Genomic DNA, 19020 nt, shown 5'->3' with positions numbered 1-19020 from the left:
ATGGGAAAGTAACTAAGACAACTAGTATGACAGATTTCTTTTTATGTTTATGGCATGGCAATCTTATCACTCACATTTACTCTTGCATATTTAGGCCATAAAAAGTGAAACTAATTTTCTCTTCTGAGATAGAGTTTCCTTATGAAACCCAGGCTGGCCACTAAATACACAATCCCCACTGTGCTTACATTGTAGGAATGGGTTACCCCTGAGGGGAGAAGTTTTAGCTCTACCTGCCTCACATCAGAAAAAGACCAGATGCCATTCAGTGAAGTAATAAACCAACAAATACTATTCAGGAATAAAAAGAATTGCAACAATTTGGATGGAATTTAAAGGAGCTATATTGAATGAAAAATCCAATTCCAGATTATATACTATATGATGGCCTCCATTTTGAGTGTAATATTACATAGAAAGAACATTTCTACAAAAGAACAGGAGAGCTCCTTGTACTGGTAGTGTTACTCTATACCTTGACTGCCTTCATGCCATTATCCTCATTATGATATTGCATCACAGTTTTGAAAAATGTCACCATTGAACAAACCTTGGGAAAGAATTTACCATGTCATTGTATGCTATTTCTCTTTGCCATTTATAATTTTGTAATTAATTCAGAATTACCTTTTGAATGAAAAGCATAGATCCACAATATGCCACCATTTGTGGCACTGGAATGCTTCTATGTGTGCTGGCCAGCTCTATATAGGAAACTTCTAATTGCACAAAATTCTCTGAAGTGATGAATTAAAAATAGGAGGTCGGGAATACATGAAAATCTGTATTCTTTTAGAACGTATGTTTATTTCTCTAAGTGGTAATGATAGAAAAAAACTGTGATTCTCTTTCATTCATTTTATAAAATCAGTAATAAAAATAAGGGAAAATTGAATAAAAATGCTATATATGGTTCAAGCAACTATGTAGTATTTTTCTTTCAAAAGGAGAAGGAAACTTTTGTTCATTATAGTAACAGTAATCATAGATATTTCTGTAACTTACAATACTTCCCTGCACATATTTAGGTATAAATGTGAATTAGCTGTGCATAAGGTTTGTTAAACTATATCATTGGTAAGTTAATACCATACACTTATGAGAAAAATTGAAAGCTTATCTTTAGAAGCTTATGCTTTGAAAAGTCTAAAATTCTTTGCTAGTGGATTATTCTAATCATGACAGTTTGTGACCTGCCTGATATCCAAATGTCAGAGACTCAACTAACAACCCTTAGGTCTGAACTCATCAACAGCAAGCCATGTTGTTTTAAATGCTTCCTTATAAAGATTTTTAGTACCTTTCTCCAAATTGGAAAAGGAAGCCATGACATCATGAGCTGCAAATCAATTGCATGCTTGAATTTTAGTGGCAAGAGTTACTATTTCCTCACTTTGTCACTTTCTCTTGAATGATGCTTGACACGCATTAAACTTTAAGCCTTTTGCCTTTCAGTTTCACCTTCCATTAAAATGTAGACATATGAACAGATGGCAAATGCCATCATTTTGGAAAATTGTCAACTTTTCATTCATTCTTACAGCTCTAAATTCAGGGGTCATTTTATTGAAATTTCTCAAAGGACTGGATCAGAGGTTATATTTGAACATATAAAGGAATGGCAGGTCAGTGCTTTTGAAATTCAGATTACTAATGTGACACATTATTTTATCGTCAACAACAAATGATGAAAATGAGTATTTCAATGCAATTTGACATGACTAATTTCAGGTGAATGATGACCCTGCATTTATGTGTTTTATATAGTCACCTGCATTTTTTACATGACAGATAGAGAATATGAAATTAAGTGATAGTCCAACATGAGCAGGTGGTTTAAATAGTCCTCCTTACCTATATTAATGTGGCAATCATTTATCAATACCCACAGAAAACCTCTATTTCTGATAAAAGTAATTTCTAATTGTAAAAGTTTCATTAGAATCTAAGAGAAGGAGCTTTGCCCAAGAAAGGTACATTTGTTCTTTCAGAAAGTTATTAGATACCTTTCTCAGTTGCAACATTCATTCACCTATATTTCTTTAACTTCTAATACATGTTTTTGTGTTTTGATTCTTTTATGTGAAACTCTTTTGTGATTTTAAGGTATTTTATCAAACTAACATGTCTGTGGCCATGGTTCAGCATAAGCTACATTACATTGCAAAGGTGATTCTTAGTACACAGTAGTGATTAGTGTTGTTGGAGTTATCTCCAGTCCTGCCTGGACCCACAGCCACTCAGACCAAAATAAATACAAAGACGATTATGTTAATTAAAACTGTTTGGCTGAATGACTCAGGCTTCTTGGTATCCAGTTCTTGTATCTTAAAATAACCCATTTCTATTAATCTATATTTCGCTGCTCTCCTTTTGTTTCCACAGGAAACAAGAGGCTATGGATTTGTTCCAGATTAAGATACATCAGGACCAGCCAAGACCCCCTGAAAGGTCTCCAATGACATCATGGCCCAGATTATCCGACATCCAGAATGGTTTCAAGGCAACTGGCTCAGACAATACAGACTCATGGACTACTTCATAATCCTAAAATTTTCTTTATATCCCCATAAGAATACAGCGCCCTCATCCAGCAGGAAGTAGTATGAGAATCTACACCCAAACTCCCAAAATATTGTTTATAAATGTTTATTTTTATTTAAAGAGGGTTGATTATAAATACAACCCTCTTTCTAAAAAAATGGTGTATAGGATATAGATATGATAGGACAAAAGGGTAGATTAATGAACCTACTTTTAAAGAGCAACAACTTGTTTACAAATGTTTTACATTGTTATGGATTTAGTTTATTGATACAAGTTTAAACTTAAATTTGTTATACTGTATATATATTCCTACTCCATTGGAGGTATTATGTTTATGTAACTCATTTTGATTTTAATGTATAGTTAAGAAATACAGATTAATAGTCTTCTATGATAATCAAACTTATAGTCATGTTGTTTTCTAAGTATACATAGATATAATTCAATTAGGTAGGTAATCTTCAAACACTTCAAAGACCTACAGAATATTGCATTTAAAATGTTTTAAAAATTTAGACTTTCTGGACAGTGAGACATGTCACTGGCAGTACCAGATTTACTTCAGAGAGGAGGATGGGCATTGAAGACACTCTATATGGAGTTTATCTTCTTCTTGGAAAAAATAGCTATTTGGGCAAGAAATTGTTCTTGCCTGCACTGCTTGAAAAAAAATATATCAACTGGACATGCAGGACCCATGGGAAGGTGACCACTGAACTTTGGTTGGCAAAAATGGTCTTTCAGGTTCCTGCTTCATAGAAAAAACTGCCAGACATTCTATAGGACACAGAAAAAGTGACTGAGAGACTCTAGGCCTGTGGGCTGAAGACAGATGCCCCAACTTTACAGAGGAACTTTGGATGACTGTCCACGCTGCCATCTGTCACCATCTGCTCTTGCAAGACTCCTGAAAGTTGCTTGCATCTTTCTCCCATTACTCAGGTAATGTTATATCCTTCTGAGGTCTTTAATGTAGTTGAGGACTAGAAAAATTTCTTAGTTATGATAAAAGATAAGTTACATATGAAACCTTAAACTCACAAATATATGATAGATAGGATATCTTCTTTAATTTTGCCAAATACAAAAAGACAAGATCTTTTAAATAGACTAGATATTGTAACTGTAATTCTTGCTTGATATTTTTTTTGTTATATATAATTTTACTGTTATCGTTAAACCCAGTCTTTTTGATTAGACAGAAAAGGGGAGATGCTGTGGGATGTTCTGTATGTTGTGAATGTATTGCTCTGACTGGTTGATAAATAAAACACTGATTGGCCAGTAGCCATTCTGAAAGTATAGGTGGGACAAGGAAACAAGGAGAATTCTGGAAAGAGGAAGGCTGAGTCAGGAAACGCCATTCTGCCGTCCAGGGAACAGTATGTAACGGCACACAGGTAAAGCCATGGAAAATGTGGCAACATAGAGATTAATATAAATGGGCTGAGTTTAAGTGTAAGAGTTAGTCAGTAGTAGTCTTGAGCTAATGGCCAAACAGTTTTAATTAATATAAGCTTCTGAGTGATTATTTTATAAGCAGCTGTGGGGTCCGTGGGGCTGGGCAAGACCAGAGAAAACTTCAGCAACAGATTAGTGCTAATCAGAATTTCAGAAGTAGAAGCTGAATTTTAATTAGAGGAAAAAATTAGGTAATTTTGAGACTTTGTCAAATTTCAGAGTTGACTTCTTTAAAGTTATCATTATATAGCAAAACACTGAAATTCAGAAAAGTCAGTAAATGGATTTAAACACACCTTCCTTCCTTATAATCAACTTTGTAATGGTATCCACTATCATTCACGTAGAGTGTGATTCACAGTCCATGAAGGGCTAAATATGCTTAAACTGAGATTTTTTTAACTGTTAATGTGTTAAATAAATATTGTTTTGATGCATTATTATTAAGTAAACTACATATCCTTTATTCTAGGCTGAAAAATATGTATAAATATGCAATTTATTTATTTAAGGATAATATCAAACACTTGTTACTAACTTTGCTCATTGCCCATGGAGACTCAGGATTTCTGTAATTGACTGGTAATTGTCATTAACAAAAGGTTCTATAACAGAACCTTTATATTCCCTAATATGGCAAGATTATTGTTCTTTCTGTGTGTACACAGGCACCACACACACACACACACACACACACCACTATTATCTAAACCATTTTTTGCAGATGTGCATAAACCGGAGATGTCACTGCTCTGTCTGTCTGTGAAGGGTAATAACAAAATGTTACAGCCCATTTAGCAATAAACTATGCATCTTTTCTGCAAGACTTTGCTTACAATTTATTTGCAACATTTTACCTCCTCTATAAATTTTATTTCATAGTCTTTAGTAATTTCTGGCAACAGAAGTAGATACCCAGATGGTATCTCTTTTCTCCATAAGCTTGAAATAATGTCTCAATATAAATTCCAATCCCATCTTTTTATGATTTAGATTCTAAATTTTAGTACATGGCAACACATGCAAATATTGAGACAATATGTACAGTTGAAAGTGACAGCAGGAAGCTTTAAGTATTAGAAAACACTATGTAGTTTCATAGAGTGAATAATAATTTCATTAAAAGATACCTGATGACACAGGCATAAAGCCCACTGTCTTGTAGTAGTGTTGGTCTGAACCAAATGGAGTCTTCTTCTTTGCTCATTCTACTTCCATCAAAGGCAATGGGCTCTTCAAAATCTCCCGGACCAGAGCTTTTATACCACATTAAGCTGAGTCCAGCACTTTGGGCAAGGGAGTAGTTTGTTCTGATATAACCGTAAAAGAGTGCACACTTGATTCTAACAGGCTCTCCCACCAAAACTTGGTATTTCTTGATATCAACAGACCAATCAGTGCATCCATCAGCTGCAGCAATAAAGAGAGAAGGAAAGAGAAGAAAAACATTAGAGAAAAGAATTAGCAACACATTTTTCATTTGTTCATTCACTTAAATGTTTACAGAGCATATACATTGAGTCAGATTTATTCTAGACACAGAGAATATACAGTGATGAGTAACATTGAGAATTGTCCGTTAAAAGTAGTTTACTCTGCTGGCAAACAGTGCATTGTTTACTTGCTCCTTCCAATGTTTAGTTTTAGTTTGTATCACTAAGCTCATTACTTATTTATTGTTACTCAATTATAAATATACCGTTTAGCATGCTCTGTAAAAATAATTCTGGGCCTTTAAAATATTTTCCTTTGTTCTGCAGCATTGAAGCTTTGTCAGTAGAGGGGGCTGGAGGGACGTTGCTGTTCTGGCATTACTTGGCAGGTTTTTGTGAGACACCTTTTGATGACTGTTTCCCCCAAGAACTTTAGAAAGAATGTGTTAGTCAACCTTAGGGGCAGTTGTATCACCATCAAGCTCTACTAATGCAGAAACTCTGTGACTTCTAACATTCAGTTAAGCAAGGCAATAACTTTACGATACTGCTCACATCTCTGCTCTGGAGATAGACAACTAACGGGATCCATTATTGCAAGTTCAATTTTGTTGACTTGGACAATGAAAACCAATCTTCTATCAATTAAAACCCTCTTTTGCTGTGAACTGAAGGTTTGTACAGCCCCCCCAACCTCCCCTGCACACATCAGAGAAGAAACAACACAATATGCTGGTGTTTGGAGAGGGGACCAGGTATGGGTATTTGGAATTACATGAGGTCAGAAGGCAGTGGCTCCTTCAGATAGGATTAGTGCCCTTAGATGTAGAGACATGAAAGCTTGTTTTTTCTTCCACTGGGGCTCACAAAGAGATCATTGTGTAAGTGCACAGAATGAAGGTAGCCACTTATAAAAAGAGCCATCACTGAAACTGAATTTCGTGGTACCTTGATATTGGGCTTCCCAGCCACCAGCACAGGGAGAAATAAGCTATCATTTTATAAGCCACTCCATTTTTATATTTTGTTATGGTAGCCCAGGCAGAGCAGTATATTTTTCTTTGATACTAGTGTATCCCTTTAGTATTAGAATCCCTTGTTACATTTCATAATTCTCTATAATTTGATCATTTATGATAGAAATTTTGTGCAAATTACAGTGCAGTTTCTTTCACTGATTAGACCCATGCTGATAACTTCAGAAATGAATATGTCATAGTTAAGCCATATGGAAAAAATACAATTCAGTTAAGCTCTGGTAGCAGTTTCACAGCCAGAGACAGGGGTAAGTAGTTACTGCTCTGACTTCTGTGAATAATGAGGAAAGTATAAAGAAGAAGCTGTGGCAAAAATTCAAGAAGCTAAGGGTTAAGGTTTTGCTTTATGTATTTCCCAAAGGGACCACTTCCCAAAGAAAATTTTAGGACCATTGTTCTTCAGACAAATTGTTATTGTGTAGCAATAATGACTTGGAATGTGCTATATGTCTAAGCTGCTATCTACTTGTGTCAACTGCTGAATCCTAGGATAACAGGCATATTCCCAGATATCTGTTGACAGCATCTTTTAATATCCCTTCCCTGATACACATACAAAATAACAGATTCCAACAGAGCTAATACACTATCCATATACATGAAACATCAGTAACTTCTGGGAAGAAATATGACAAATTATCAATTTCATTAAGGTCTACTCAAAATATTTGAACAAATATTTAAATAAATAACAAAATTGTTTTCTCTTTCAATATTTCTAATATTTTACACTATTTTTAGAAATTCTTCCTTTCTTATCCCATGTATCCACTTTTCCCATTAATTAGAAGAAAATAAATTAGGGGCATGATGATATTTCAGTCCAAAATACAGCAGTATCTCCTTAAAAGACATTTTGATTATGCAACAAAGTATTTTTTTAGCATTGAGCAGTAAAGACATTTCAAATCTTACAAGGATATGTGATCACATAAAATTTTACTCTTATTGACTAAAATTACTATTGATTCATTCAGTTCCTTCAGGCTTTCCTTATTTCAGTGCATAAGTTCTGTTTACTTGGAAAAATCACTGAAAAAAAAAGCATATTTCTAAATACTTCTGATTATGTTACCAGGTAAATTTAATTTTTTTAAATAAATAAAAATACAAAACAAAAAATATATTATCAAGTTGTTGTGGAGAACAGTATGCAATCTGTCTTTCTTTCTTCCAGAATAAAATATCCTTCTATAAAGCCTTGCTTAACCTTCTGTGGGAAGATTCCATGAGAACAGCCTCTTTCCATATTCCTCGGCAGTACATATTTCTTTACAATCAATGGAAGTTTTTGAAGCTAGAAAACTATGTTAAAAAAATAAAAGAAGGAAACAGTATCCTTATTTCTTTCTTCTGAGACCCTTAAATTTGAGGGAACTTAGATGAAGACAGTGATGGAATTGGGACTCAGAACTAATTGCTTTCCAGAGAGTTCCTACTGAAGTATCATTTCACGAACAAAAGCTATATACACTGGAAAATGTCAATATATTCAAATGAGATTGGAAAAAGTATTTTAATTAAGTCACTATTCCTACATATGTAAGAGCTCAAAATATTTCCATGGTAACAAGCTTAAAGGTTGAATTCTAAAAAAAAATCTAATCATAGAACTCACACATATTGCATCCTAATATGAATATGTAAGTGTCAGGTGTGGTGGAACATGCCTATAATCCACAGACACAAGAGGTGAAGAATAGAGAATCAGGGGATCAAGGACATCCTGCCGTATACAATGAGTTTATGGTCAGCCTGCATTACCTAGCTGGACTACATATATAAAAAAAGAAAAATGAAAAAAAAGAAAAAAACTTTTAGACAGGTGATATAGCTCAGTGGTAAGGTGTGTGATGGGCATGCATATGGAGCTGTGTTTAAACTAAACTCAATGCCAGTGTTGGAAATAAAAAAAAGTAGAGACACGAATGATTTTTGTCAGAATGCTCAAGGTGACTTCTCTTTTACTGAGGTGATGAATCCTGTCTCCAGCTTGTTTATGACTGTTGAATACTCACAACTCAGTTGTTTCCTCTTTGAAATTATGTTTATTTGACAAAAAACACATTTCTGGAAAATTTGTCCTTTTTTACGTATGACCCACTGTCAAAAAACATGGATGTACAAAAGACCTACCTTTTGCCCCAATAGCATAATTGTGTAGTGAAGGCCTTAAGGTATTGCCAATCAAAGAACTAACATGACTCCTGCTCCTTACTCAGCTCCCAACTTCCTTGTCCTGATCTGCTCTTATTCTTGTGGGATTTCCCAGAAGATCATTTCCAATATCAATCACATGCATGCAAAACCCTGTCTTGGGCTAAGTTCTATGAAGGTGGCCTAACACATTATATACTCATGTATTGAGAACCTGTTTCATTTGAGTTCACAGCCTTGTTGATATACATAACTTAATATGCTAACATGGAACTGCAGTAATAAGAAATTCACAAAGATGTTTCTGGCAATATTTCATGAAAAGGAGATGTTGGAGACATATGTGGAAATTAAGCAAGTTGATCACAGTAAGAACAGGCAGACAAATACAGATACAGACATGAAGAAAAAACAAAGTCACACATGTAAGATATTGCATATTTTACAAGAACAAGTAATGAATTTGTGTTATCTCCGAAATTTAAGGCCAAAAAAATAACAATATATAAAGTAAAAGAGGTAAACAAAGGAATGTTTGTTTGCTTTAAGAGATCTTGAAAGTTTAGATTCCTTACAAGAGCAATGGTGTGACTTGAAGCATTTCAGAGAGTGGTAGAAGCAGTTTGTTTCCCCTTAATGTACTATATAGAATTTTGGGTCAAAATATAAATTAGAAGACAGCTTTACCCAGAGAAGTAGTATATTGAAGGTCTGATTTCAACAGACATAGTAGAGATGTAATGTTTGTTAAAGATTTAGGAGATACAAATGGTCAGGAACAGGCAATTGACTCAATATAAACAGCAAGAGAGAGTAGTAAGATAAATTTACTTTGTAACTCATGATTTTGGTTGTTGTTAAAGACTTAACAATTTTCACAATAGGAAGTCAACAGTTCCGTATGTAACAAGTGGCAATGTCTTTGAAATGCTTTTTATAATGTTCTCATTGAAAGATTTTAGACTATGAAAATACAGAGAATTTTAAAAGCCTCAACAGTGTTAAAGTGTTTGCATATATTTTCCATTTTTCTAAATGGCACTAACCAAAAGTAAATGTCTGGCATAATGACATCAATTGATTTTACCCTATGAATGTAAAGAAACCCAAAGCTAAAGACATAATTACAGTAATGAGTATAGTCATGTGTGTAGTATACCACAGACACTGAACAAAAGACTGAGGCTACATTTTAATAGGCACTGACAAATTCACTTTCAAAATATAAACTTCATAATTGAAAGCTGGCATAACTACAGTTGTTGTCATTTTAAAGGGAAAGCAAAAACCACCCCAAGCTAAACTTTACTGAGGTCAGCAAATCACAACAAAAGCTAACCTTTGCATTCTACTTACATTCACAAAATGCATTGTCCCCAACCTTACTTTCTGGATCACATTAATCAGGGGGTGGCTTATTTCCAGATTCTTGCCATTAAAAATATATAGTGCAACAACTTTGGAAGAGTGCCTTCAAATATTTTGGAGCGATCTGTGTGGGAGTTAAGAATTGATGTTTCTCGGGGGCTCTGTCAATTATTAGGAATCCAGTTTCTAGAAACCCCTTGTCTGATAAGGACTGAAAATTATCATCTATCAACTTCTCAAAGTAGGTCATCTCTAGGTGGGTGTGGATCTTGTTTACCTATAATGACATTCCTTCTATGATAGGGTTCCCTGTTGATCAGGGAAAATCTGATCAAATACAAAAAGTATTGCTTTGCATGTTGTGTACTTTGTAACAGTTTCCTTCAAACAAGCATTTCATTCATCTTAACAAGATAAATGGGAAACTATAGGAGAATAAAACATTTGTAAGCTATTATTTGAACATACATATTTGATTTATAAGTTGTAACAGGCTTCCCCAATGAGAAGCAGATAATTCACAATAATGAGATTAATTCAACAATATACCATTGAATAAACAAAAGAGAAGCCATCGCCGGGCGGTGGTGGCGCACGCCTTTAATCCCAGCACTCGGGAGGCAGAGGCAGGCGGATCTTTGTGAGTTCGAGGCTAGCCTGGGCTACCAAGTGAGTTCCAGGAAAGGCGCAAAGCTACACAGAGAAACCCTGTCTCGAAAAACCAAAAAAAAAAAAAAAAAAAAAAAGAGAAGCCATCATTGAGAACAACAACATCGAGATTATGTAAACCTAAACCATGCTTCAAATCAGTCTTTAGGGTTTCCAGTTTCTTGTAGTCAAGAGCCACTTTGTTTTGAAATCACTACACATGTGGAAGTATTCTGGGGACTTTGTGATCCAGAGAAAGTAGAAATATACTTTAAAAAATAGAGATAACTAATCCAGAATGTCATACATTATATTTTGATCATATTCATCCCCTTCCCTTATATCTACTGCCCATTCTATATGACACAACTTTGTATCCTCCAGATTGAAAAAAAAAATACATTGAGTACCATTAGTTCTGCCTATATACACTCAGGTACGTGACCATCAACTAGAGCATATTAGACCTATCAGGAGCCACTTCCTTTAAAAATGCTAATTCTCCCTGTCCTGGTAGCTATCAATTACCAACACTTCCTCAGGAAGGGTTGGGGCTTTGTGGCTACCTCTCACTTTCAGGCTGGGATTTTATCTTTTTAACTCTTCATGAGCAAGAACATCCAAACTGAGGGGAACTGAATGGATATTGGAATAACAATCCAGTATTGGTATTCCATACACTGTATATAAATAATAAAACTCTGCTCTCTCTGTCTAGCTCTCTCGCTGTCTCTGTCTGTCTCTGTCTCTGTCTCCATGCCTGTCTCTGTCTCTCTGTCTTTCTGTCTATCTGCCTCTCTCTGTCTCTCTGTCTCTCTGTCTCTCTGTCTCTCTCTCGTGTGTGTGTGTGTGTGTGTGTGTGTGTGTGTGTGTGCGCCTACTAGGGACACATCTGTATCTATGTGCATTCTAAATATAATCTCTTCCACTGAGATGTATCCTTATTTCTTAAGTATTTTTCTGATAACCTGATATATTTGTATATCTTTAGTTTTACATAAACACTTTGTCCAGAATAAAATAAATCCAGATTAGCAATTATGTTTCTAAAAGTAAAAGTTGAAAAAAAATAAGTATCTGGGATAAAAAGGCATGTCAAAAATTTTGACTCTTGTTTCTCTCTAGTAATCAACTCACCTACCCTACAACTTTAAACACCCTCACACACACGCATTTGACTCTAACTTGCTTTTTTGTAATCACCCTATAAATTCCCCATAATACCTCTTGAACTCAAATCTAAAACAACCATCCTCTCTAACCAGGCACCTTCTCCTGAGAAAGTAAAAGGAAATACAGATCTGTACATGTAGGTAGTGCTTTTCTATCTCCCTGCTAGAGGTAAATCAATTCTAGTCTTAGATTTTTTTTTTCATGTGTCACCTCTTTCAGGCTTTGGAATTTATCTGATCAATATGTTCTAAAGAGACTCGAAGAAAAATAATTATGAATACCAGTCATACTTAAATGTATTAATAGAAAATTATGCTTAACTTGTTTATCCATCATGTTACGTCATTCACTAATCTGTTCCCACTGTAGTCCAGGAAATGTTATAGATGCTAGTGGTATTGTGGTGAAAATAATAAAGTATCAATTCTTAGAGAAGTCAGATAATAACTATAGAAATATATTGTATCAAAAAGTAAAAAGAAGTCCCATCCCCAGCTCTGCAGCAGAACACCTCTAGCAGCTTTCTCTGGCCCTCTCTTCCCGTAGATCCCACAAATCTTCCTCCCTCTCCCAATGCATTGTTTTGTCCTAGCCTCCAACGCCAGAAAGCACCCCATGACAAGTCCAGAGCTGCTCCTACCAGGACAACAAGTAGGCTGGCAGTGAGTCCACATATCATTGGAGGAGCAGAATACATTCTGATTTTGCTCCTCCAGACTTAACCACAGTCTCATCTCCAGCTCTGTAGCAGAAAACGTGGTCTCCCTTTCCTCTCTGAACAAATTCTCAAGGATCATAAACATCTTCTCCAACCTTCCTTTCCCAAACTCATCTCCATATCTCAGCTTCCAACACTAGCAGGCTTCCCCTGTGAATGCACCAACTGAGCAGGCCAAGGAAACAGGTAAGCTAACTGAAGATTTTTCACCATACTCTCCTCCCCTCCCAACCAAATCCCCCAATCTTATCCCTAGCTCTGCAGTGAAATACCTGTGGCAGTCTTCTCAGCCCTCCTGTTGTCATTTCTTGTGGATACCATAAACCTTCTCCTCATAAATCACCTCTATTCACATGTTGCTTTATCGCAGCACACAAATCTACCAGGGAGTTCCTGTTAAGCCACATACCACTCCTGCAAGGGAAGCAGGTAGGCTGAGTGTAGGTATTCCCCTCACCTTCTGTTCCTCTAGATCCAAACTCACAGTCTTATCCCCAGAGCTACAGCAGATCCTCTGAGGTGACCAGTCTTCCCATCTCCCCTCATTCCAAGGAAATGAAATTAATAGATTCTGGTTGAACACTCTGTTCTCCTTCCTTACATGAACCCACTCAAACCCCTAGCATATCCCTAGTGTCAGCTCCCAATGCCCAGAGACACATTTTATCTGGAAGCCCCAGAGGCCACAAGTGTCAAGACCAAAGAAAATTTCCCAGCTGGCAACACACAGACCCCATACCCACTGAAAACCTTGAGAGGAAACAGAAACCAAGGAACAAAACACCCACACAACAAAGACAAATCCAGACATCAGCACCTAGACCTATAATCATTCCAATTGCAGATACCTAGACACCAACACAACAACAGTCACGGCAATATGTCTGCACTAGAGTCCAACTATCCTGCCACAGCAGGCCCTGAATATTCCAACACAGCCAAAGCACAAGTAAAAGTCCTTAAAAACCTCCTGTATGAACATGATAACACTCCTTAAAGAGGCAATTACTAAATTCCTAATTGCCATAACATGCATGTAGAGGATCTGGTGCAGACTTATGAAGGCCCCATGTTTGCTGTTTCAGTCTCTGTGAGCCCATGTGAGCTTAGTTGATTCAGTGGGCCATGTCCTCCTGGTGTCCTCTATCCCCTCTTACTCCTACAATCTTTCCCATGCCTCTTCTGTGCAGTTCCTGAATCTCTGAGCTGAGAGATCCAATGGAGACCTCCAATTTAGACTTTCTGCACATGGCTGTGGGTCTCTGTACCAATTCCCACCTGCTGCTGGAAGAAACTTCTCTAATGATGACTGGTCAAGACACTGATCTATGAGTGTAGCATTATGTCATTAGGAATCATTTCATTGATTTTTTTTTGCAGGAGTGTTTGGTTTTAGGTCTGTAGGCTATCCAGTCTCCTAATTCTACCCATCCAGGTAGTGCAGGGCATGGGTTTCCTCTTGTAGCATGGGCCTCAAGTTAAATCAAACATTGATTGTCCAATCCCACAGGTTCTGTGGCTTTGCCTCAGCAGCACATCTTACAGGAAGGACAGATTGAGGGTGGAGGATTTTGAGGCTTGGTTGATGTCCAGGTTTCTCTTTCTGTATTCTGCAGAGTGTCTTCCCATCCCAAAGAGACCAGAACATAGGGGTAAAAGGCTCTGTGGAGGTATTAGCCTGATCTCTCATGTTCAATGAAGAATTAGAATAAATTTGTGGGTAGACTGGGAACAGGTGAGAACGGGAGGGGAAAGGATCAGGTGTGGGGCAGGAAGGAGATGGAGGGAGAGGGTCCAGAGAGAGAGAGAATTGGAGAGCATTGGGTGGGTGGAAACTTAGTACAATGAAAACATTTTGGAATCTATGAGGGAGATCTTAGTGGAGACTCCTAGTAATTGAGAATACAGAGTCTAAACTGCCCATCTTTTTGTAGCCAGGCAAAGCTTCTAGTTGTGGGACTGGGTTGTGTTTGGTTACATTTGGCTTAGGTGATCCCAGGGTGATCTTTAAACAACCCAGGCTGATGCTAGGATAGAAGGTCACTCTCGGAAACCTGACAGCTAGGACAATATCCACACAGCTCTACCAGACTTTCAAAGATGTGTTCACAGCAATACTCCTCAAATGATACTATAAAATAGAAACCAAAAGAACATTGTCCAATTTGTTTATAAGGCCACAATTACCTTGATATACCACTCACAGAAAGACCATGAACAAAGAAAGAGATTTACAGACCAATTTCCCTTATGAACATGAATGCAAAAATACTCAATAAAATACTTGCCAACTTAATCTAAGAACACAGCAAAAAGACCATGCATTATGAACAAGTAGGTTTCATAGCAGAGATGCAAGGGTGGTTCAATATACAAAAATTAATATATATAATCTACCATATAATCAAATTGAAAGGAAAAAAGCATACAATCATCTCATTAGAAGCAGAAAAGGCTTTTGATAAACTCAAATATCTCTTCATGATAAAAGTCCCAGAGAGATTAGGGATACAAGAGACATACCTAAACATAAGAAAGGCAATTTACAGCAAGGCTATGGCTAACATCAAACTAAATGGAGAAAAACTCAAAGAAATTCCACTAAAATCAGGAACAAGATATGGTTGTCCACTCTCTCAATACCTATTCAGTATAGTACTTGAAGTCTTAGCTAGAGCAATACGATAACTGAAGGAGATCAAGGGGATACAAATTGGAAAGGAAGAATTCAAATATCTTTATGTGCAGGTGATATGATAGAATACATAAATGACCCTAAAAATTCTACCAGGGAACTCCTACAGCTGATAAACACTTTCAGCAAAGCAGCTGGATACAAGATCAACTCATGGAAATCAGAAACTCTCCCCCTACACACACACACACACACACACACACACACACACACACACACACACACAAACGACAAATGGACTCAGAAAAAAATTAGGGAACAACACCTTTCACAATATCCTCAAATAGTATAAAGTATCTTGGGGAAGCGCTAACCTAGATATGATATGTATGATAAAAACCTCAAGTCTTTGAAGAAAGAGATTGAAGCATATATCAGAAGTTGGAAAGATTTCCCGTGTTCATGGTAGGATAAACATATTATAAATGCTCCTCCTACCAAAAGCAATCTACAGATTCACTGCAATCCCCATCAAAATTCTGCCATAATTCTTCACAGATATTGAAAGGATAATTCTCAATTTCATGAAAAAAAAAAAAAACCTCTAGGATAGCTAGATCAATCCTGAGCAATAAAAGAACTCCTGAAGGTCTCACCATTCCCAATTCCAAGTTTTACTACAGAGCTATAGTAACTGTATATAGTAAATTGCATGGTAGTGGCATAAAAACAGACGTGTTGTTCAATGTAATAGAACTGAAGACCCAGATATAAATCCAAACACACAGGGGCACCTGATAAAGAAACTGGAAATATGTACCATAAAAAGAGCATCTTTATCAAATGGTGCTGGTCAACCTGAACATATGCTTATAGAAGAATGCAAACCATCTCATTCTTCTCATTCAGCAGAATGCTCAAATCCAAATGAACAAAAGACCTCAACATAAAACCAGATTCACTGGACCTGATAGAAGAGAAAGCGGGGAACAGTCTTGAACTCATTGGCACAGGAGAAGACTTCCTGAACAGAACACTGATAGAACAGGCACCATGATCAACCATTAATAAACGGAACCTTATGAAACTGAAAACATTCTGCAAGGCAAAGGACACTGCAATTTGAACAAAGTGGAAGCCCACAAAATGGGAAAAGATTTTACCAATTCCATATCCAATTGAAAATTAATATTCAAAATATATAAAAAGTCAAGAGTCGAGATATCAAAACCTAAATATTCCAATTTAAAAATGGAGTACAGCTGGTCAGTGGTGGCACATGCCTTTAATTCCAACACTTGGTAGGCAAGGAGGCAGAGGCAGGCAAATCTCTGTGAGTTCGAGGCCAACCTGGTCTACAAAGTGAGTTCCAGGACAGCCAGGCTGTTACATAGAGAAACCCTCTCTCAAAAAACAAAAAACAAAAAAGAAAAATGGAATACAGATCTGAACAGAGAATTCTCAATAGTAGAAGCTTAAATGGCTGAAAAACACTTAAGAAAATGTTCAACATCATTAGCCATTATGGAAAGGCAAATCAAAACTACTTTAAGACTCCATCTTAAACCTGTCAGAAGGCTAAGATCATTAACACAAGTGATAGCTCATGTTGGTGAGGATGTGGAAGAAGAAAAACACTCCTCCACTGCTGGTGGGATTGAAAACTTGTAGACCCACAATGGAAATCAATATGGTGAATACTCAGAAAGTTGGGAATTGATCTACACCAATATCTAGCTATACCACTCCTAGGCATATACCCAAAGGATGTGTCATGCTACTACAATGAAGCTTGTCCAAACATGTTCATTGCTGCTGTATTAATAATAGCTAGAAACTGGAAAAACCATAGATAACCCTCAAAAGAAGAATGGATAAAGAGAATGTGGTACAATTACACAATTGAATATAACTCAGCTGTTAAAAAATGAAATCAAATAGTTTGCAGGCAAAAGGATGGAAACAGATAAAAATCATTCTGGGTGATGTAATTGAGACCCAAAAAGTTAAATATGGTGTATATTCACTTATATGTGAACATTAGCCAATAAATGAATGGTAACCAAGCTATACTTCATATACTCAGAGAGTCTAGGTAAAGAAAAAGGGACTTAGGATGACACATGTGTATCCCTGAGAGGCAGCAATAGAACAGAGTGTTTGAGTAGACTGGGGATGAGTGAGGACTAAACAGGAGGATCAGGTGTGGAAGGGAAGGAGAGATGGGGTTTCGGGAAGGAATGCAAGGAGAGACAGCTGGAATTGAGGGAGTTTGAGGGAGGATGTGAAAAATCCAGTGCAGTGGAAACTTTCTAAAATATTTGTAGGTGATCCTAATGAGGTCTTCTAGTAATTGGGCATATAGACTCACAACTGGCCATCTCTTGTCACCAAATAAGCTTTCAGTATTGGGAACAGGTTGCATTCAACTGAATTTGCTGGCCAACCGGGTCCTGTGGAAATCCCCAAACAACCAGGTTTTTGCTAAGACACTGGGTTGCTCTCTGAAAATTCAGTCAGTCCTCATTGCTAAGGACAAGACTCAAATAAGTCATTGAACATGGAGATGTCAACAACTTTGTTCTAGTGTCATTGATGCAGGAAAGTACCCTTTAGGCTACTGAAAGAGAACCATAAACATCAAATCAATCACAAATCCTTTGACCTAGAATCTGTCCTGCAAAAAAAAATGCTAGAGCAAAAGTGGCACAGAACTTGTAGAAGTAGCCAACCAATGTCTGATGTGACTTAAGGCCCACTCCCCACTCCGTGAGATGGAACCCATACCTGACACTGCTTGGGTGACCAAGAACCAGAGACTAGTTAACCCAAAGTCCTTTGGTAAAACCAAACAATACTTGACTAAAAAAAGTATCAATAAAATGACTCCTAAGGACATTCTGCTATACTCATAGATCAGTCAGTGCATTATTTAGCCACATCAGAGACGCTTCCTTATGCAGCAGATGGGAACAGATACAGACCCACAGTGAGATGAGAGAGAGAGAGAGAGAGAGAGAGAGAGAGAGAGAGAGAGAGAGAGAGAGAGAGAGAGAGAGAGAGAGAGAGACAGACTTTGGGAGACTCAGACATAAATGGTATGTCTCCATCAAACCACTCCTCTCAGATTCTGGGAACCCTTTGGAAGAGGAGGTAGAATGTAAGAGCCAGATGTGATGGAGGACACCAGAAGAACATGGACCTCTAAATCAAATGAGCAAGGCTCATATAATTTCACAGAGACTAAAACAACAAGCACAAGCCCTGCATTGGTTTGTACCAAGTTCCCTGCACACATGTTACAGTCTTCAGCTTAGTATTTTTAGGGGTTTCCTGAGTGTGAGAACAAGTGGGTCTCTGATTCTTGAATCTGCTCTTAGGGTTCTTTTCCTTGGTTCGGTTGCCTTGTCCAGCCTTAATGTGATGGCTTTTGTTTCATCTTATGATATTTTATTTTGTTATGTTTTGTTGTTATCTCTTAGAATCCTGTTCTTTTCTAAGGAGAGACAGAAATGTAGTGGATCTGAATGAGAGAGGAGGTAGGGCAGACTTGGTAGGAGTAGAGGGATAGGAAACTATAATCAGGATATATCTTATGAAAAAATAACCTATTTTCAATACAAGTAAAAAATGAAAAAATGAAGTAAAAATATTATAGAGTTTGGAGACATGGCTCAGTGGGTAAAATTCTAATTATTGAAGCATGGGAACCTGAACTTGGATCCTTGAAACTCATAGTAAATCTAGGCAAATATGATAGCTACTTGTATTCCCAGTACTTGGAAGATAGAAATGAAGAACACTAAGTCAAGCAGGAAAGACATATAGTAGAAATATATAAGC

At 36.9% G+C, this 19020-nt stretch overlaps 1 protein-coding gene across 1 annotated transcript in view; it reads right to left on the bottom strand.

The window, feature by feature from the left end:
* Positions 1-19020, bottom strand: part of Il1rapl1 (interleukin 1 receptor accessory protein like 1) — a 1285879-nt gene that overhangs the window by 648630 nt on the left and 618229 nt on the right. Inside the window, exon 3 of the mRNA XM_016006057.3 lies at positions 5139-5418. Within this exon, the coding sequence (XP_015861543.2) occupies positions 5139-5418 (280 nt within the window). The remainder of the gene's footprint in view (positions 1-5138; positions 5419-19020) is intronic.

This window comes from Peromyscus maniculatus, chromosome X, assembly GCF_049852395.1.
Source record: "Peromyscus maniculatus bairdii isolate BWxNUB_F1_BW_parent chromosome X, HU_Pman_BW_mat_3.1, whole genome shotgun sequence".
Lineage (NCBI taxonomy): Eukaryota > Metazoa > Chordata > Mammalia > Rodentia > Cricetidae > Peromyscus > Peromyscus maniculatus.
This window is presented reverse-complemented; position numbering and strand designations above follow the sequence as displayed.